Below are 21,365 nucleotides of genomic sequence, written 5' to 3'. Positions count from 1 at the left end.
TTTTAACTTTTATTTTAGGTTCAGGAGTACATGTGCAGGTTTGTTATATAGGTAAACTTACGACTTGGGTGGCAAAATCATTTTTTTGTTGGATAAGTGAACAGAAGCAAATTCCTTCATCTTTTTGAGCCTCTGTGCCCCTCATTGAGAGAACAGGATAGAATCAGATCCTATTTTATGGTGCTGAAGGATGAAATGAGATGATCTGAGATTGTGCTTAGGTGGTAACCAGTATGTGGTAGGAATCCCAAAGCTGTCCGCTTCCTTCTCCCTTTGAACAGTGACCTCTGTGGGGGAGAAAAATGCTTCTCAACTTCCAACCCATCAACTTCGAATGTGTGATTTTAGAATATTACCGCAAGACCAATTAGAGACGGTAAATGCTGTTGAAGTTAGGAGGAGTGAGGGGTGGCTCTGTGAGGAATGGGAACGATTGTCATTTATGACGAGAGAAGGAGAGTGTCCTTTTATCCTTCTGAGGGGCGACTCTCAGCTTGATCTATCTCATCCACCGGTTCCCCAGCTCTTAACAGCAGAGGCCAGCAGAGGGCAGCTCTAGAAGAGGCTCAGCAGGGCAGCCCTGGGCTTAGCCCTCTCTTCGGTGAACCTTTAAATCCTTATGTTCATCATTTTGCATTAATCCTGAGAATAGCCTGTGAGATGGATTAAACTGTATTCATGCGTCCATCCATCTCGTGAGAAAACAATCTTGCTTCCTCTGCAGGAAACCTGGCTTTATTTTCCCAGCCCACATTAATGATTTTGGGGTTCCATGCTGATTATTCTCCATTCGCTGTCCCAACCCCACCCTCTGGCTCTGCACCTGGAAGGTGATGCCCAATCTGCAGCGTTGGATTCTCTTGTCTGTTGGATCCAGGCTAGGCCCTGTCAATGGAGCCCTGCAGGAGGTTGGAGAGTAGCTATCGGGCTTTTCCTCCTCTCCCTCCCTGCCTGGCTCAGAGGCAGTACCTGCATCCCTCTGATGTCAATGCCTCCTCCTCCATGGTTCCAGTTTTCCATTGTCCCCAGCCTGGGGGTCCTAATGGCTTCCCTCTGATGCTAGTCTCTGGGTGCCTCACTGTCTGCTATTTGTTCCTTTAATCCTATCCATATCTCACCCCTGCAAGTAACCCTTAAAGTGTCTTTCTTTGAACATGGGAATGAATTCTATTTCCTGCTAGAATCCTCCCCGTATGCTCTAAATGGTCCCACAAATGCAACTCTTATTTAATCTAACTTCCTGAGTGCCTACTATTTGCTAATGATTGTATTATTCTATGGACTATAATATATTGGAATTTATTTATATGAAATATGTATGGAATTTACATATCTACACACACATACGCACAGCTAGTCACTGACTTACGATGGTTCAACTTACGATTCTTTGACTTTCTGATGGTGTGAAAGTGATGTTTTGAGTATCCATACAACCATTCTGTTTTTCACTTTCAGTACAGTATATAGTAAGTTACATGGGATAGTCAACATTTTTTTATAAAACAGGCTTTGTCTTAGATGATAACTGTGGACTAATGTGAGTGTTCTGAGCACATTTAAGGTAGGCTAGGCTAAGCTATGATGTTCAGTAGGTTAGGTGTATTACATGAATTTTCAATTTCCAGTATTTTCAAATTACAATAGGTTTATAGGGATGTAACCCCATTGTAAGTAAAGGAGCATTTGTTTGTATGTGTGTGTGTTCCAGGGACATGAAAGTCCTTTGGAAACTATAAGGTACTTAGCAATTATAAGAAATTAGAAACAATAAGCTGGGCGCAGTAGCTCACGCCTGTAATCCCAGCACTTTGGGAGGCCGAGGCGGGCGGATCACAAGGTCAGGAGATCAAGACCATCCTGGCTAACTCGGTGAAACCCCGTCTCTACTAAAAATACAAAAAATTAGCCGGGTGCGGTGGCGGGCACCTGTAGTCCGAGCTACTCGGGCGGCTGAGGCAGGAGAATGACGTGAACCCGGGAGGCAGAGTTTGCAGTGAGCCGAGATTGCACCACTGCACTCCAGCCTGGGCGATAGAGTGAGACTCCGTCTCAAAAAAAAAAAAAAAAAAAGAAAAAAAAAGAAATTAGAAACAATAATAATAGTAATAATTTAAGGTAATCACTGAGCTTACATGCTGTTGCCCTCTGAAAGGAATTCAAAACTGCTTTCATCAGAGATTTCTAGGTGAGTATAGTATTTGGAGCTTCAAAAAGAATTTAATGATGTGAAAAGGCACTTAGCAGCACCTAATTGCGTGGACAACAGAAGAATAATAAGCCTTGCCCCTCTCCCCCGTCATTTCATCCACCTCAGTGGTAGGTTCCATGGTTCTGGAAGTTATATGAAATTTACACGATGGATGACTCAGGGATGTGAGCTGCTGCTCTCTGCCATAAAAGAGCAAAGGAAAACGCTTTGGCACCCTGGAGGAAGAAGAGAAGATGTCTTACTTAGGGAGAGCACCCGACATTGTGTTTCACCAAAGCTTAAGGATTCGGATAGAACATGGTTCTTGCTTATAGTGGATGTTCACCATTTTAATGAGTGAATGAATGAAACGTTTTTACACTAAGGATATTCCTGAAAATGAACACAGACCTGAATCTAAAATTACATTTTATTACAGAACAAAAATAAAAAGCTGAGAAAAGGAATGGAGGCCGGAATATGTGGCTCATGCCTGTAATCCCAGCACTTTGGGAGGCCAAGGTGGGCGAATCACCTGAGGTCAGGAGTTTGAGACTAGCCTGGCCAATATGGTGAAATCCTGTCTCTATGAAAAATACAAAAATTAGCTGGGTGTGGTGGTGGGCACCTATAATCTCAGCTTCTTGGGAGGCTGAAGCTGGAGAATCACTTGAACCCGGGAGGTGGAGGTTGCAATGAGCCAAGATTGTGCCACTGCACTTCAGAAAGAAAGAGAGAGAGAGAGAAGGAGAGAGAGAGAGAGAGAGAGAGAGAGAGAGAGAGAGACTCAAACCACTTGAAAATTCTCTAAATTGTGTTTAAGAAAAAAGCAACATTAAAACTGCCATAACAGAATTGAGCATTCTTAGGATAACCAAATTTATGAAATGTCACTATAACTGATCTCAATGACATGTTCCCTTATTTGTTCAAAGAGTATTGATTATTTGCTGTGTATCAGATGGTCTAACTGCTGAAGACACAACAAGGAATTAAGGAGACAAGACAGATTTTTATTTCCTTAAACAGGGCTGGGTAAAAATAAATAAATAAGTAAAAATCAACTGTATTTATAGTTTCCATTTTAGTGAATGTGAGCAAACACTTATGTATTGACTAATGTATACAAGGCTCAGTTCTGAGCTTTTCTTGTTGTTGTTATTTTCGTTGACTTTAACTGTTAAGCTAGTACTTTTTCTATCCTTGTTTTATCTACCCAAGGCACAGACAGTTTAAGCGACTTTCCCAAGACTACATAGCTACTAAGTGGCAAGGTGGGAATTTGAAGCTAGCTTGTTTGTCTCAAGACCCTGTCCACTTCACACTATATTATTCTACCTCATTAGAAAAAGGGAGCAGTTCTCATTGAGACCTGCTTTGTTGATAATATGGATGAAGTTGATAAATCTCTGGAAAGGTCTCTCCTAATCATTCTAGCTACAGTAGCCCTCCACTTCCGTCCGCTAGTCACTCTGCCCTGTTTGATTTTCTTCAGAGCTTTTATTACTAACAGAAATATTTTATTGTTTGTCCTGTCTGTGGATTTATTCATCCATTCATCCAGCCATCCATCCATCCATCCATCCATCATCCATCCATCATCTATCTATCTATCCATCCATCCATCCATCCATCCATCCATCCATTCATTAATCTATCCATCCATCTATCCATCCATCCATCCATCCATCCATTCATCCATCATCCATCCATCCGTCCATCCATCCATCCATCCATCCATCCATCCATCCATCCATGTCTATTGTCTAGGTCTCCTTCAGTTAAAATACAAGCTCCATGAAGGTAGAGAACTTAATAGCATACTTCACAAATATATTCCTGATGCCTAGGGCGGTTATAAAATATATTAGGCACTCAGTAATAAATGTCTAATGGCCGAATGAATAAACAGTATGTATATGTGTACGTATATCGTATACATATTTACCTGTACAGGAAAATACCTGGAAATGTTTAACCACCAACAGGCTCACAACAGCTCCATTTCTGGGAGGTGGTCTTATAGGTAGTTTAACTTATTTTTTCATCTTCATTTATCTTGAGAGAGAGAAAGAAAGATGGAGTGGGGAGGATTGGGGTAGGAAATCTGCAGGTACCTGATCAAATCTCTGCAGGCTTAAATATGGGCAAGCAGTGCTGATGTTTTGAAAGTGCACAGAATGCAAAGTTCAAATGTGACCAGGCTGTCTTTACTTTCAGATGCTCAGAATTTGAGTCGAGACTTGAGGCCTACCACAGAGAACTGGAAGGTTTTAGGAAGCGTGAAGTGATGACTACGGAAGAAATGAAGCACAATGTTGAAAAGCTGAATGAGCTTTCAAAGAACCTAAATCAGGCGTTGGCAGAGTTTGAGGTTTGGGATCTTGAGATGGGGACTTATGACGCTGTACTGGTCTATCGGTTTTGATACTTGGTTGTGAATTTCCTAAGAGCATCTACTAGGTGGATAGTATTGATTAACTCATTGGCCAGTTCTTTCGTTGGTATTTTCTTTTTTCCTTTTCTTTTTTTCTTTTTTTTTTTGGTTTGTTCGTTTTGTTTTTTTTTTGTTTTTTTGTTTGAGACAAGATCTTGCTCTGTTGCCCAGGCTGGAGTGCAGTAGAGTGATCTCATATCATTGCAACCTCCACCTCCTGGGTTCAAGTGATTCTCCTGCCTCAGCCTTCCAAGTAGCTGGGATTACAGGCATGCGCCACTATGCCCAGCTCATTTTTTGTATTTTTAGTACCATACAAAGAGATAGAGTTTCGCCATGTTGGCCAAGCTGGCCTTGAACTCCTGACCCCAAGTGATCCACCTGCCTCAATCTCCCAAAGTGCTGGGATTACAGGCATGAGCCACCACACCTGGCTCACTGGTACTTGCAACTAACTTTTCCCACATCCCTTTATGACGCCAGACCTTTCCCTTTGTTAATTTCTGAGCACCCAAAGAAGAAAGTATAGTAAGGTAATTGTTCACGTATATTGAGCATTATGTGCTCAGCAATGGTCAAGAGCTTCATATGCGATATTTCACTTAATGCCTCTAATGCATCTTTGGATTAGGTACTGTTATTATTCTCACTTACCCTGAAGTAAGAGAACTAAGTCTTGGAGAAGCTAAGTAACTGTCCCCAAAGATTAGCTGGTAAGTTCTTTAACCATTAAAATTCTTACCTCCAAGGCAAGTCAGTACAAGGAGGTAACATCATATATGTAGCTAAAGTACATATGAAAATTATGAAAGCGGAGATATGGCTGTCGTAGAGTGGAAACAGAGATGACAGGGCAAGTAGCTGATTATTCTACAGTTTTAGCCAGACAGACCTCAGCTGTCAAGGTCCTTGGAGGTGGCAGAGGGACATTCTTGCTTTAGTTCATACCTTAGTTTCCTCTCTTACTCTCCAGATGAATAAGCATTTCCCTCCACTTGGTTTTCAAGGCACTGAGGAGTTTGCCGTGGTGCCTTCTAGGGTTTAGGAGAACAACCCATCCAATAAACAGCATCTCCTTTTGCCTTGCAGTTGATCAATAAGGAGGAAGAGCTATTGGAAAAGGAGAAGAGTACCTACCCTCTTCTGCAGGCCATGCTGACGAACAAAGTGCCTTATGAACAACTGTGGTCGACAGCCTATGAGTTCAGCACCAAGTCGGAGGAATGGATGAATGGTATGTGGTGATCTCACTCTGCTGGGACAGATGGGGATGGGGTGGAGGATCCACCCAGCCGCTTCTGAAATATGGTTTGCACTTAAGAATCTGGCTGGACTTTTAATCAGATTCTGACACTCCAGATTAAGGCAGCCACAGTCAAAAGTATCTGATGTGATAATAAAAATGGAAGGTGGAGAAAGAGCCAGATCTATTTCCAGGGTAAAACACAATAGGCAGCCACCCAGAGTCACGATTTAGAGTTGCAGATGGTGGGAGAACAGATGGCAGTTTCACGATGGTGCTGCTTCAGGAAAGGCCAGCGTGCCATAGACATCTGTAAACTACCCTTTTACTCTACGATCTGGGGTCCAGAAAGGTATTGAGGAGTTGGAATCAACAGGACTTAATGATTGATCCGATATGGGTTAAGGGGCAGGGAGGAAGAGAGTTACTATCCTCTCAAAGGTAAGAATTTTATTGCCTCAAAGGTAAGAATTTTAATGCTTAAAGAACTTACTAGCTGACCTTTGGGAAAAGTTACTTAGCTTCTCCAAGACTTGGTTCTCTTACTTCAGGGATGAGTGAGGATAATAACAGCAAAGAACCAACTTCCAGATGACTGACTCAGGCAATTTGGTAGGTATTACCATCACTGAACAAGAGAAGTGACAGATTTGTTGGGGAAAAAACAAAACAAAACAAAACAAACAAACAAAAAAACAACCCATCAACTTGAATACATTGAGTTTGAGGCATCTGGAAACAATCAAATGGGAATATTAACTAGCAATTGAGTATATCAGGGTGGATTTTAGGAGAGAGATTTGGAAGGTGGGATTTATGTTGGGGAATTATTGATGTGTAGATTACAATCAAAGCCATGAATGATATCACCTATGGCGGGTGTTTAAGAACAGAGGACAAAATCAGAGATCCTTGTCTGGGTGTAGTGACTCACACCTGTAGTCCCAGCACTTTGGGAGGCTGATGCAGGAGGATTGCATGAGCCCAGGAGTTCGAGACCAGCCTCAGTAACATAGTGAGAACCCTGTCTCTACAAAAAATAAAAAATTAGCCAAGTGTGGTGGTGCATGTGTAGTCTCAACTACTCAAGAAGCTGAGATGGGAGGAACGCTTGAGCCCAGGAGATCAAGGCTGCAGTAAGCTATGATCTGCTTACTACACCCCAGCTTGGGTGTCAGAGCAAAACCTTGTCTCAAAAAAATAAAAAATCAGAGACCCTTAGGTTGAGCCTTTAGCAAATTTCTAGTACTTCAGTATTTGTAAACACAAAAAGGCCGGTCATGGTGGCTCATGCCTGTAATGCCAGCACTTTGGGAGGCCAAGGTGGAAGGATTACTTGAGCTCAGGAGTTTAAGACCAGCCTGGGCAACATAGCAAGACCTTATTTCTACTAAAAACAAAATGAAAAAGTTAGCTGGGCATGGTGGTGTATACCTGTAGTCCCAGCTACTCAGGAGGCTGAGGCAGGAGGATCGCTTGAACCTCGGAGGTTGAGGCTGCAGTCAGTTGTGATGGCACTACTGCACTCCAACCTGGGAGACAGAGCGAGACCCTGTCTCAAAAAAAAAAAAAAAAAATTTGTAAATTACCAAGTGTTTTTATTAGAAATAGGTACTGTATTTTAAAAATATTTTACATTTTATTTTTAAATTTATATCCATTAAAATGGACATTTTTGGCATACATTTCTATGAATTTTAACAGATGTTTACATTCACATAAACACTACTATAATCAGAAAACAAAGCAATTTCATCAACTCAATAAATTTCTTTGGACTGTCTCCTTGTAGTCAAATCCTCCCCAGAGTTGTAACCCCTGGCAACTATTGATCTCTTCATTGTTCCTATAGTTTTGTCCTTTTGAGGCTCCTCCTATAAATGGAATGATACAGTATGCAATCTTTCAAGACTGCTTCCCTCACTCAGCATACTGCCTTTAAGATTCATCCAAGTTGTTGGATGTAGCAGTAGGTCATTTCCTTTTATTGCGAGTAGTATCCCATTCTATGGATACACCAGCTTAACCATTTACCCACTGTTTTCACTCTCAGACTATTATAAATAGAGATGCTGTAGATATTTATGTCAACGTTTTTGTGTCAATATAAGCTTTTATTTCTCTAGGGTAAATGCCCAGGAGTGGATTGCTGAATTATATTTAAAGTCTATGTATAACTTTATAAGAAAATGCCCAACTTTTGTTTTCCACAGTGGCTGTGCCATTGTGCATCCCTCACCAACGTGTGATAATTCCAGTTGTTCCACCTCTTCACCAGTGTATTAGTCCATTTTCATACTGCTATGAAGAAATACCTGAGACTGGGTAATTTATAAAGAAAAAGAGGTTTAATGAACTCACAGTTCCACATGGATGGATGGGGAGGCCTCACAATCATGGTGGAAGGTGAAGGAGTAGCAAAGGCACATCTTACATGGCAGCAGGCAAGACAGCATGTGCAGGGGAACTGCACTTTATAAAACCATCAGTTCTCGTGAGACTTATTCACTATCATGAGAACAGCATGGGAAAACGCCACCCCATGATTCAGTTACCTCCCACCAGATCCCTCCTATGACATGTGGGGATTATGGGAACTATAATTCAAGATGATATTTGAATGGGGACACAGCCAAACCATTATCAACCAGCCACTGGGTATTGTCCGTATTTTTTTTTTTTTGAGACGGGGGTCTCACTTTGTCACCCAGGCTGGAGTACGGTGGTGTGATCTCGGCTCACTGCAGCCTCTGCCTCCTGGGTTCAAGCAATTCTCCCACCTCAGCCTCCTATTTAGCTGGGATTACAGGAGCATGCCACCACACCTGGCTAATTTTTGCATTTTTAGTAGAGCTGGGGTTTCACCATGTTGGCCAGGCTGGTCTCAAACTCCTGACCTCAGGTGATCCACCTGCCTCAGCCTCCCAAAGTGCTGGGATTACAGGTGTGAACCACTGTGCTTGGCCTGTTTTTTTTATTTTAGCCATTCTCATAAGTAGTTGTGGTGTCTCATTATGATTTTAATTTGCATTTCCCCAATGCCTAATGATCTTGAACGTTTCTTTATGTGCATACCTGTCATTTGTATATCCTCTTTGGTGAAGTGTCTGTTCAAGTGTTTTACCCATTTGTTTAATTGGTTGTTTGATTTCTTACTGTTGAGTTTTGTGGGGTCTTTACGTATTTTGGATACAAGCCCTTTGTGTGATATGTGATTTACAAATATTTTCTCCAAGTCCGTGGCTTGTTTTTTAATTCTGTTTATAGTGTCTTTCACAGAGAAAAAGGTTTTAATTTTGATGACGTCCAACATATCAATCTTTCTTTTATGGATTGTGCTCTTGGTATCATCTCTAAGGACTCTTAGCCTAACCCTGGTCATGAAGATATTCTCCTGTATTTTATTCTAGAATTATTATGGTTTTAGGTTTTACATTTAGACGTATGGTCCATTTTGAGTTAATTTTTTTAAATATGAGGCTTAGTTCAAGTTCATTGTCTTATATATAAATGTCCAATGGTTCCAGTAGTTAGAAAAAATTAATTTGTTTTGTCCACTGAATTGTATCTTTGTCAAAAATCAATTGTCCATATCTTTGTGGGTTGATTTCTTGACTCTACTCTGTTCTATCAATCTATATGTCAAGCCTTTGACTGATACCACATCAACTTGACATCTGTATTTTTATAGAAAGTCTTAAAATCACATAGTGTGATTCTTCTAACTTAATTCTTCTTTTTCAAATTTTATTTTCACTGTTTTCATCCCTTTATTTTTCCACATAAATTTGAGAATCAGTTTGTTTGTGCATACCAAAAAATCCTGCTGGGATTTTGTTGGAAATGTTTTAAATCTATAGATCAATTCGGAAAGAATTCACATTTTATTACATTGAGTCTTCTAATCAATGGACACTTTGTATCTCTTCAATCAGGTCTCCTTTTACTTCTTTTTATCAGTGTTTTGCAGGTTTCAGCATACAGATCCTGTGCGTGTTTTGTTAAATTTATACATAAGTATTTCCTTTTTTGGAATAATACTTGTAAATGATGTATGTTTTTGAATTTCACTTTTTGAGGTAAATACTATGAAGCACAATTGCTGGATTATATGGTAAGAACATGCGTAGTTTTGTAAGAAACTGCCAAACTGTCTTTCAAAGTTGCTGTACCATTTTGCATTTCCACCAGTATAAATGAGAATTCCTGTTGCTCCACATCCATGCCAGCATTTAGTGTTGTCTGTGTTTTGAGTGTTGACCATTTTAATAGGTGTGTAGTGGTATCTCATTGTTGGCTGTTGTTGTTGTTATTGTTTTTAAATTGAGATGAGGGTCTCACTGTGTTGCCCCAGCTGGCCTCAGATTACTGGGCTCAAGCAGTCCTCCCACCCTGGCCTCCCAAAGTGTTGGGATTACAGGTATGAGCCACCACACCCAACCACTCATTGTGTTTTAATTTCTAGTTCCTTAATGGCAATGATATTGAACATCTTTTCATATACTTATTTGCCTCCTGTATATCTTCTTAGGTTAGGCATTTGTTCAGAGCTTTTGCCTATTTTTAAGTCTCAGGTTTTTGTTTTCTTATTGTTGAATTTTTAAAAATTCCTTGCATATTTAAATAATAGTCCTTTAACAGATTTTATTTTTGGCAAATATTTTCTTCCAGACTGTGGCTTTTTTAATTCTCTTGACAGTGTCTTTTACAGGGGAGAATCTTTTCATTCCTAGTTTATCATTTTTTTTCCCATGTGTTGTGCCTTTTGTGTTGTAACTAAAAAATAATTCTCAAATCCAAGGTCATCCAGATTTTCTCCTATGTTATCTTCTAGGAATTTTATAGTTTTCCATTTTAGATTTAAGTCTGTGATCCATTTTGAGTTAATTTTTATGAAGGGTATAAGATCTATGTCTAGATTCTTTATTGTGTGTGTGTATATGGATGTCCAATTTTTTCATCATTATTTGTTGAAAAGGCTATCTTTTCTCTATTATATTGCCTTTGCTCTTTTATCAAAGACCAGTTGACTATATTTGTGTGGTTCTGTTTCTGGGTGGGTTATGTATTCTGTTCCATTGATCTATGTGACTTTCTTTTGCCAATACCACACTTTCTTGATTACTATAGTTTTATAGTAACTCTTGAGGCTGGGTAGTATCAATCCTCTGACTTTATTCTTCTCCTTCAATATTGTGTAGGCTATTCTGGATCTTTTACTTCTCTGTATAAATTTTAGAATCGGTTTGTCAATATCCACAAAATAACTTGCTGGGATTTTTACTGGGATTGTGTTGAATCTATAGATCAAGTTGGGAAGAACTGGCATCTTAACAATACTGAGTCTTCCTATCCACGATTATGGAATATCTCTCTATTATTTACATCTTCTTTGATTTATTTCATCAGAGTTTTTTGTGGTTTTCCTCATATAGATCTTGCAAATATTTTGGTAGATTTGTGCCCAAGTACAAATTTACTTTTTAGGGTGCCAATGTAAATAGTATTATGCTTTTAATTTCTTTTTTTTTTCTCTTTTGAGACAGAATCTCATTCTGTTGCCCAGACTGAAGTGTAATCACGTGATCTCGGCTCACTGCAACCTCTGCCTACTGGGTTCAAGTGATTCTTCTGCCTTAGCCTCCTGAGTAGCTGGGATTACAGGCACATGCCACCACACCTGGCTAATTTTTGTAATTTTGGTAGAGACAGAGTTTCATCATGTTAGGTCAGGCTGGTCTCCAACTCCTGACCTCATGATCCACCCGCCTCGGCCTCCCAAAGTGCTGGGATTACAGGCATGAGCCACCACGCCTGGCCTATGCTTTTACTTTCAAATTCCACTGTTCATTGATGCTATCTTGGAAATGTTAATGTTAATATTGTATCCTGTGCTTTTTTTTGTTAATATTGTATTAATATTAATGTTAATATTTTAATGTTTTTTAATTTTTTTTATTTTTTTATTTTTTTTTTAATGTTAATATTGTATCGTGTGCTCCTGCTGCAATCACTTATTAGTTCCAGGAGTTTGTTTTGTTGATTCTGGTGGATTTTCTTTCTCTTTCTTTTTTTTCTAATTTTTATTTATTTATTTTTAGTTGACAAGTAGTTACGTATATTTATGGAGTTCAATGTGATATTCTGATCTATGTATACATCATAGAAAGATTAAATCAAGCTAATTAACATATCCATGACCTCACCAATTTATCATTTTTTTTTCTGGTGATAATATTTAAAATCTATTCTTTTAGAACTTTGAAATATACAAGACATTATTATTATTATTATTATTATTATTATTACTGTTATTTGAGATGGGGTCTTGCTCTGCCACCCAGGCTGGAGCACAGTGATGTAACTTTGGCTCACTGCAATCTCCGCCTCCTAGGCTCAAGTGATCCTCCCACTTCAACCTCCTGAGTAGCTGGGACTACAGATGCTCACCACCATACCCAGCTAATTTTTTGTATTTTTGGTAGAGACAGGATTTTGCCGTGTTGCCCAGGCCAGTCTTGAACTCCTGAGCTCAAGCAATCCACCTGCCTCTGCCTCCCAAAGTGCTAGGATTACAGGTGTGAGCCACCTCACCCAACTGAAATATACAATAATTATTAACAGCAGTCACCATGCACTACAATAGATCACTAAAATTTGTTTCTCCAGTGTAACTGAAACTTTGTACCCTTGATCAACATCTTTCCTTTCCTTCCCCATCTCTCCCCCTCGTCGAAGCCTCTGGTAACTGCCTTTCTACGCTCTTTTTCTATGAAATTGACATTTTTGAATTCCACAAATAGTGAGATCACACAGTATTTGACTTTCTGTGCCTGGCTTATTTCGCTTAACATAATGTCCTCCAGTTCCATCCATGTTGTTGCAAATTACAGAAAATTTTGAGACTGTTAATACTGTATATTACATTGTTTGATTTTCAAATATTAAACCAGCCTTACACTCCAATGATACACCCTACTTGGACATGGTGTATTATTCTTTTCATGTGTTGCTGGATTCAGTTTCCATGCCTAATATTTTGTTGAGAATTTTAGTGTCTATGAGATATACTGGTCTGTAGGGTTTTGGTTTTTGTTTTGTTTTGTTTGTAATATATCTGTGTGGTTTTTATATCAGGGTATTGCTGACCTGTTAAAATAAGTTAGGAAATGTATTCTCCTCTTCTATTTTTTAGATGAGATTATACAGCTTTTCTTGTTTGTGTGTTTTTTTTTCTTTTAATGTTTGGCAGAATTTTCCAGTGAAACCATCTGATTCTGAAGTTTTTATATTTTGGAAATTTTTAATCTATAAATTCAATTTTTTCAATAGTTATAAAACTATTCAGGTATTCTAGTTTATCTTGAGTAAGTTTTTGGAAGTTTGTAGTTCTTGAGGAATGGCTTCATTTAAAAAAAAAGTGGTCTAATTTATATACATTGAGTTGTTTATAGCATTCCCTTATTACCCTTTTAATGTCTGAGGGGTCAGTAGTGATATCCCATCTTTTATTTTTGATATTGGTAATTTCCATCTTCTTTCTTTTTTCTTTACCAGTCTTGCTAGAAGTTCGTCTTTTTTTAGGCCTTTTTTAGACTGTTAATACTGTATATTACATTGTTTGATTTTCAGATATTAAACCAGCCTTATACTCCAATGATAAACCATTTTATCATTTTATTTTTCTAAGGAAACAGCTTTTAGTTTCAATAATCTTTTTTATTATTTTTGTTTTCAATGGATTTCTGTTCTTATTTTTATCATTTCCTTCCTTCTGCTACCTTTGGTTTCTCTTGCTCTTCTTTTTCTAGTTACTTAAGGTAGAAACTTGGATGATTTATTTTAGAATGTTCTCCTTTTTTTAATGCTACAAATTTCTCCTTTATAGTTGTACCTTACAAATTTTGTTCAATTTAAAGTACTTTCTAATTTCCTTTGAGACTCCTCTAGGACCCATGGATTATTTATAAGTGTGTTGTTTAATGTTCTAGTCACTGGAAATTTTCTTGTTATGTTTTTATTATTATTTCTAATTTAATACCATTATGGTCATAAAAGGCACTTTGCATGATTTTGCTTCTTTTCAATTTATTGAGGTTTGTTTTATGACTCAGAATAAGATTCACCTTGGTAAGTGTTCTATTTGCAGTAAAAAAGAATGTGTACTCTGCTGTTATTGAATGGAATATTTTATCAAGGGATCAAGTTGCCTTTGTTAAAAGTCAGCTTTGGCAGGGCTGTTACTTTGCTAGACATATCCCTCTCCATGGATAAGCAGCAAGTTCTGCAATGGGATTCCTAGTGAGTGTCGCTTCCACTTTACCCCTGCAGTGGCTTTCAAAGTATGGTTCCAGGACAAAGCAGCATTCTCATTAACTGAGAATGTGTTAAAAATGCAAAATCTTGAGGCCTCGCTCCAGACCTGACTCAGAAACTCTGGGAATGGGGCCCAGAAATCTGTGTTTTAACAAGCCCTCCTGGCAGTTCTGATGCCTGCTAAACTTGGAAAACTACTATGAATATCCTACAGAAATCTCTCCCTGTAGCTCACATTTGGATGGCACCTTCTTTAGTTTCCAGTAGAGACACATGTTTTTCCTTTATTATCTGCCTTTGATCATTTAGTGGGAGTTAGAATAGGCAGACGTGGTTAGTTGCGTGGCCTCACATTGCTTCTTTGCCTAAAAGTTATCTGTTTACATTCATGGGGCTGAAGATCATTCATGAACCTTGAAGAATGACTTCAGCAATGTTTCTTAGAACTCTGGAATGTCCGGACTGGATAGGACCCTAGAAGTTATTAATATTTTCTGCAACCTCCATATTTGAATCTTGACTGAGTTGACTGTATCCACAGGGCTACAAAAATTTCCACCTGCTGTCTCATCCTTTAAGATCAGAGTTAGAATTTCAGAATATAGCCTTGCCATAAGCTATGAGGTGAGAAGCTACCAAGGCATGTGGATAAAGGGATCCATAACTGCTCTTCAAATAGCAGTGTCTAAAATCCCTGGATTGTTTTATATTCTTCTCTCTTGTTGTAGATATAGATTTGTCAGTTCAGGCTGTCTCTAGATAATCATAACCAGAGGGAAATTTCTTCTAACAGAAATTCTACTACTCCTTTTTGCCTGAGTGATTGCAAATAACCCAGGCAAGTCACTCTGTTTGTGCTTCACTCTTACAGCTATAGAGTGGGAACAATGAAGTGTTAGCCTTACCTAATTTATTCATCCTACTGGGAAAGTCACTGTGATAATTCAGCCAAACCCTCCCAAGTAGAGGCTACTCACTTGTCGCGTAGGTGCCTTTCTATTCTAGCCCGGCACCTACAATATTTCCTGGTGCATGAAAGATACTTTTTTTTTTTTTAATTTAAATTTTTGATTACTTAACAAAAATGTTGGGTTGATGAAGCATGTGAAATTAATGAAGTTATATTTAGTTTCAGCACTCCTGAAAGAAAAGTGTCTTTGAGTAAGTTAGCAACATCACATAGCAAGAGTTAATACCAATTTGAAATATCCAAGCAGGGGCAGTAGCATGGAAAGGTCTTGGCCAGGTATGAAACCCAAATGCTAAAGGTTCTTAGCAAAATAAAGGAAGGGGAAGGAAATTAGTGTTTTGGAGCAAGTTTAAACAATGAGGTGTTACTCTTTGTTTTTAAAATATATGTATTTTTTGACAGAGTCTCACTCTGTTGAGGCTGGAGGGCAGTGGCACTATCCTGCCTCACTGCAACCTCCACCTCCTGGGCTCACGTGATCCTTCCACCCCAGCCTTCCAAATAGGTGGGACTACAGAGCGTGCTACCACGCCTGGCTAATTTTTTGCATTTTCAGTAGAAATGAGGTTTAATCATGTTGCCCAGGCTGATCTTGAACTCCTGACCTCAAGCAATCTGCCTGCCTCAGCCTCCCAAAGTACTGGGGTTATAGACGTGAGCTACTGTGCCGTGCCCTGTTTTTAAAATAATTTCAAACTTACATAAAAATTGCCGGAACAAAATGGAGACCTCTCATATCTCCATTCACCTTTCCCCAGTGTTTAATATTTCACGGCTTTTGTGAAGCACTTTTTATTACTATTATAACAGCTAATAAAAGCAATAACAATTTTTTTTTATTTTTTATTTTTCTTCTTATTTTTGTAGAGACAGGGTCTTACTATGTTGCCCAGCCTGGTCTCAAACTCCTAGGCTCAAGCAGTCCTCCCACCTTGGCCTCCCCGAATGCTGGGATTACAAGTGTAAGCCACTGCAACTGGCCGAAAACAAAACAAAACAAAACAAAAAACTATTGATATGCTAATTGTGCATCCATTATGTGCCAGGCATTATGTTAGCCACTATATATTATCTCACTGAATTTCCACAATCACCCTCCAGGGTATCCATTATTACCCGTGTGTCACAGGAGTTACTGTTGAGGCTTAGAAAAGTCCTATATCATACCAAAGGTTCCACTGGCTAAGTGCAGGTTTCAGATCCTCAAAGCCTATATGTGTTCCAGTCTCTAAACGACAGGAGGCACAGCTCTAAGTTCAGGGAATTAAAGGTATGCATGACTAACATCCACATGATGGTCTGACCCTTCCCTCACTCTTCTCTTTCAGGACCCCTCTTCTTACTGAATGCTGAGCAAATTGCAGAGGAGATAGGGAATATGTGGAGGACAACGTATAAACTGGTCAGGACCTTATCTGATGTGCCTGCACCCAGGCGCTTAGCAGAGAATTTGAAGATCAAGATCGATAAGTTCAAGCAGTACATTCCCATCCTCAGTATTTCCTGCAACCCAGGAATGAAAGACCGGCACTGGCAGCAGGTTTCTATCAATCACTGCCCGCCCCCAAGCAGCCCAACCCAGGCCTGGCCCTGGCTGTCCTTGGGAAGGCAGGAAATATTACTAGGTCAAGCTTCTCCTTTCTGAAAGGATAATCTACTTAAGGGCAAAGGGATAGCAAATGAGAATGGCAAGCCTTCTGAAGGAAGAGAATGAACTCCCTGCCCCCTGAACAGGTTGGCCCTTTCCTTGGAACCCCCATTGCTTGTGGTTCGCTGAGTGTTGTTCCAGCCAATGGTCACAAAGGGTCTCCTTCCTGCTTCCTGCTTCCTAAGCAGATGGGCTTTTGGAGGCCAAGAGCCTCCGAGGTGCAACAAGGATGTTCAATACAGTGAGAGGATCTTGATTTGTTCCTTGACCTAGGATGCACAAAAAAGAAAGTCACATCCCTCCCTGGGGGTTGCTGATAATACCAGATGATTCCCACTTAGGATGACTTTGGTGTGGCATTTCATTGTCAAACAGGTTCAGAAATAATTTTGCACTCTTTTCTTAGCCCTTTGGGGCTACAAATTAGAATAATAAATTTCTCCTTAAAAATAGCTGGGATTTTTATAAGGAACCAAGTGTGAGGGTGATAAGCGTGGTGTGAACACTAAGCAGAAAAAAGAAAACTCACTGTGTTTCTAAAATAATCGTCACATCCAAGGGCTAGCAATGGCCTTGAAACATCCTCTACCAGAGAGTCACTCTGTGTGGAATTGGAAGTGAAAATGTCTTTCTTTGGGTAGATTCTTCTCTGACTTGGCCTATAATTCCCCCTCTCAGAACCACATTCAAGACCAGGCATGGTGGCTCAAGACCACAATCCCAACACTTTGAGAAGCTGAGGCAGGAGGATAGTTTGAGCCCAGCCTGGGCAACATAGTGAGACCCCCATCTCTCCCTAATTAATTAATTAATTAGCTAAGCGTGATGGTGTACATTTGTGGTCCCAGCTACTTGGGAAGCTGAGGTGAGAGGATTGCTTGGGCCAGGGATGTCAAGACTGCATTGAGCTGTCATCGTGTCACTGCACTCCAGCCTGGGAAACAGGGGGAAAAAAAAGCCACATATAAGACTGAGGAAATTCTCTCTGAAAGGACCCAGTGACAACACAGTGACAAGGAGCACTTTGCTCTCCCTAGGAAGACAGAGGAAGACTCTCTTAATACATGAGAGAGTCAGGGTTTTTTTGTAGGGAGGAGCTACTTTCAGTTGCCCAAAAAGTCTTGAGACTTGAGACCTAAGCAAAGGGTGGAGTGCTGTACAGAGAAGGGCCAGGCTGTCTGAGTAGACTTCTGTTTTTTCTTTCCTTTTTTTTTTTTTTTTTTTGAGATGGAATCTCACTGTGTCCCCCAGGCTGGAGTGCAGTGACGTGATATCAGCTCACTGCATTCAAGCAATTCTCCTGCCTCAGTCTCATGAGTAGCTGGGACTGCAGGCACGTGCCACCACGCCCTGCTAATTTCTGTATTTTTACTAGAGATGGGATTTCACCATGTTGGCCAGGCTGGTCTTGAACTCCTGACCTCAGGTGATCCACCCGCCTCAACCTCCCAAAGTGCTGGGATTATAGGGATGAGCCACTGTGCCTGGCTGGGATATTTTTTAATTGTAATTTTAATTAATTAATTTTTAAAATAGAGATGGGGGGAGGGTCTCACTATGTTGCCCAGGCTGGTCTCGAACTCCTGGCCTCAAGTGATACTCCTGCCTTGGCCTCCTAAAGTGCTGGGATTACAGGCGTGAGCCACGGTGCCTGGTCATGACTTCTGGTTTCAAAACGCCCCAGCTGAGGGATCTGCAGAGTGGGAGTTGCTGTCAGTTGGTGATCATGGGGTGCCTTTCCCTACGGACCCAGCCTAGGACCCAGCCTAACTAGGACTTTGACCTGCATCGGGGGATAAGGGGGGGTTAGGGAGCTTAGGTGGGGCAGTAGCCTCTGGTAGTGCCAGGTTTCTCTATGAGATGGCACTATCAAGAGTGTCTTTGTCGATGGCGTTTGGAGAACATGCCGCAGGGCTGGGAAAGCCATCTGCTCCGCCTGGTGCTTCCTCTATGATGCTATTCTCGTACGTGGGCACTCAAAAAATCCCACCCAGGCCAAGCGTGGTAGCTTATCATGCCACTAATCTCAGCACTTTAGGAGGCCGAGGCAGGAGGATCACTTGAGGCCAGGAGCTTGAGGCCAACCTGGGCAATGTAGTGTGACCCCGTCTATTTAAAAAATTAATTAATTTAAAATTAAATTTAAATTTAAAAAATTCCAGCCAGGTGCGGTGGCTCACACCTGTAATCCCAGGACTTTGAGAGGCTGAGGCAAGTGGGTTGCTTGAGCCCAGGAGTCTGAGAACCAGCCCGGGCAACACTGCAAAACCCCCATCAAGAAATACAAAAAAATTAGCCAGGCATGGTGGCAGCATGCCTGTAGTCCCAGCTACTAAGGAGGCTAAGGTGGGAGGATCACTTGAGCCTGGGAGGTTGAGTCTGCAGTGAGCTGTGATTGTGCCACTGCAGTCCCGCCTGAGCGACGGAGCAAGACCCTGTCTCAATAAATAAATAAATAAATAAAGACATTCTAACCATTCCTAGACATTCATAATTCTCATTTATGGGCCACTTAAATGATTGGAAAAATATTTCTTACAATGATAATAAAATAATGATAATATTGAAAATGTACTGAGTACCAGCTATGGTGCTGGGTTCAGTGTTGCATACTTTATTTGGATTCTCACATTTCATCCTTAAAACCAGCCTTTGAAGTGGAGATTATTATCATCTCCATTTCACGGATAGGAAAACTGAGACTTGGAGAGATGAGTTGTCAGATGGCTAGTTGGTGGTGGGGAAGGGGGCTGGAATTTTTCTATGCTATTTGACTCAGCCTGGAAGTCAAGAAGGCAAAAAAGTTCCGGTCAGAGGAAGGGAGCAGGCAGTAGGGGGCAGTAAACCACAGTGAGAGGGGCCAGGGAGCTAGGCCCCAGGACAGTGGCTCCCAAGGAGTGAGCACCTAAATGGAAGCCCGGTGGGCTGAGCAGTTAAGAGGCAAGTTCTGAAAGGACAAAGGCCCCCAGATACTCTCCGGGCTGCCCCTATGCAGAGCCCATTCCTCCCTACAGTGTATATAGGTCACACCACAGGCCACCCCGGGGAGAGCCCCACACCTGGGGATGTCATTCTCTGCCCTGATGCCTAACTTAGGAGATCCACTGCCATGGATGCCGGCTCTGGCAGGGGGATCTGAAGGATGAACCACCCGTAGCAGTCAAGTCTAGAAGCTGGGTCTTCTGGAGCCAGGCTGGGGGTTCTGGTCATTGACAGAACATAGGCAGAAAAAGTTGGAGCCTTATGTTTGGGGCACAGACTTTATAGATAACAGCAAAGGGGTCGCTACTGCGGTTTAAAGCAAAATGGAAGCCACAGATCTAAAAGGCTTTTTGGATCACCACACTAAGGTACATTTCTGATGTCCTGTTTGCAATTAGTGTTATTTTGGTTATTTTTTCATCATGTGCCTATAACACTGTTGGTCTTCCAAGACCGTTATTTCAACGGTAACTACTTCTGGGTTCCTTGCTTTTGTGCTTTGTCTGTCTAAAAAAGTCTCCCGGTCTGGCCAGGCACGGTGGCTCAGGCCTGTAATCCCAACGGTTTGGGAGGCTGAGGCAGACACATCACCTGAGGTCAGGAGTTTGAGACCAGTCTGGCCAACATAGTGAAACCCCATTTCTACTAAAAATTCAAAAATTAGCCGGGTGTGGTGGTGTGCGCCTGTAATCCCAGCTACTTGGGAGGCTGAGGCAGGAAAATCATTGGACCCAGGAGACGGAGGTTGCAGTGAGCCGAGATTGCGCCATTGCACTCCAACCTGGGCAACAGAGCAAGACTCTGTCTCAAAAAAATAAAAAAGTATGGAAAAAGAAAAATTTTAAAAATAATAAAGATTTAACTGTTAAAAAAAGAAAAAAAAAGATGGAACAAGGTAACATTTGATCTTACGGAGAAACTGCACTGATAGATGCCAAAACTGGTCCTCTGTGAGTAGTAGAAATATAACGTGAGCCATTTGTGTAATTTTTTTTTTTTTTTTTTTTTGAGATGGAGTCTCACTCTGTTGCCCAGGCTGGAGTGCAGTGGTGCGATCTTGGCTGATTCCTGCCTCTGCCTCCCAGGTTCAAGCTGTTCTTTTGCCTCAGCCTCCCAAGTAGCTGGGATTGCAGGCACCCGCCACCATGCCCGGCTAGTTTTTGTATTTTTAGAAGACACAGAGTTTCACCATGTTTGACAGGCTGGTCTTGAACTCCTGATCTCATGTGATCCGCCTGCCTCAGCCTCCCAAAGTGCTGGGATTACAGGAGTGAGCCACTGCACCCAGCCAATAATTTTAAAGTTTCTAGTAGCCACATTTTAAAAGGTAAAAGGGTCTGGGCATGATAGCTCACACCTGTAATCCCAGCATTTTGGGAGATCAAGGTGGGAGGATAGCTTGAGGCCAGCAGTTCAAGACCAGCCTGGAAACCATAGTGAGACCCCATCTCTACAAAACAATTTTAAAAAAGAAAAAAATTAGCCAGGCATGGTGCTGTATGCTGGTGGTCCCAGCTGCTCAGGAGGTCGAGGCAGGAGGACCACTTGAGCCTGGGAGATCAAGGCTGCAGTGAGTCA

The 21,365-nt window shown here is 40.9% G+C and overlaps 1 protein-coding gene across 2 annotated transcripts in view; it reads left to right on the top strand.

The window, feature by feature from the left end:
- The window catches only part of LOC105485052 (dynein axonemal heavy chain 3), a 208,513-nt gene that overhangs the window by 47,146 nt on the left and 140,002 nt on the right, over positions 1 to 21,365 (top strand). For both annotated transcript variants that reach the window (XM_071084215.1, XM_071084216.1), the window contains 3 exons: positions 4,412 to 4,565; positions 5,718 to 5,862; positions 16,486 to 16,697. In XM_071084215.1, the coding sequence (XP_070940316.1) occupies positions 4,412 to 4,565; positions 5,718 to 5,862; positions 16,486 to 16,697 (511 nt within the window). The remainder of the gene's footprint in view (positions 1 to 4,411; positions 4,566 to 5,717; positions 5,863 to 16,485; positions 16,698 to 21,365) is intronic.

This window comes from Macaca nemestrina, chromosome 18, assembly GCF_043159975.1.
Source record: "Macaca nemestrina isolate mMacNem1 chromosome 18, mMacNem.hap1, whole genome shotgun sequence".
Classification (NCBI taxonomy): Eukaryota; Metazoa; Chordata; class Mammalia; order Primates; family Cercopithecidae; genus Macaca; species Macaca nemestrina.
Note: the sequence above shows the minus strand (reverse complement) of the source record. Positions and strands in the feature narration are given on the sequence as shown.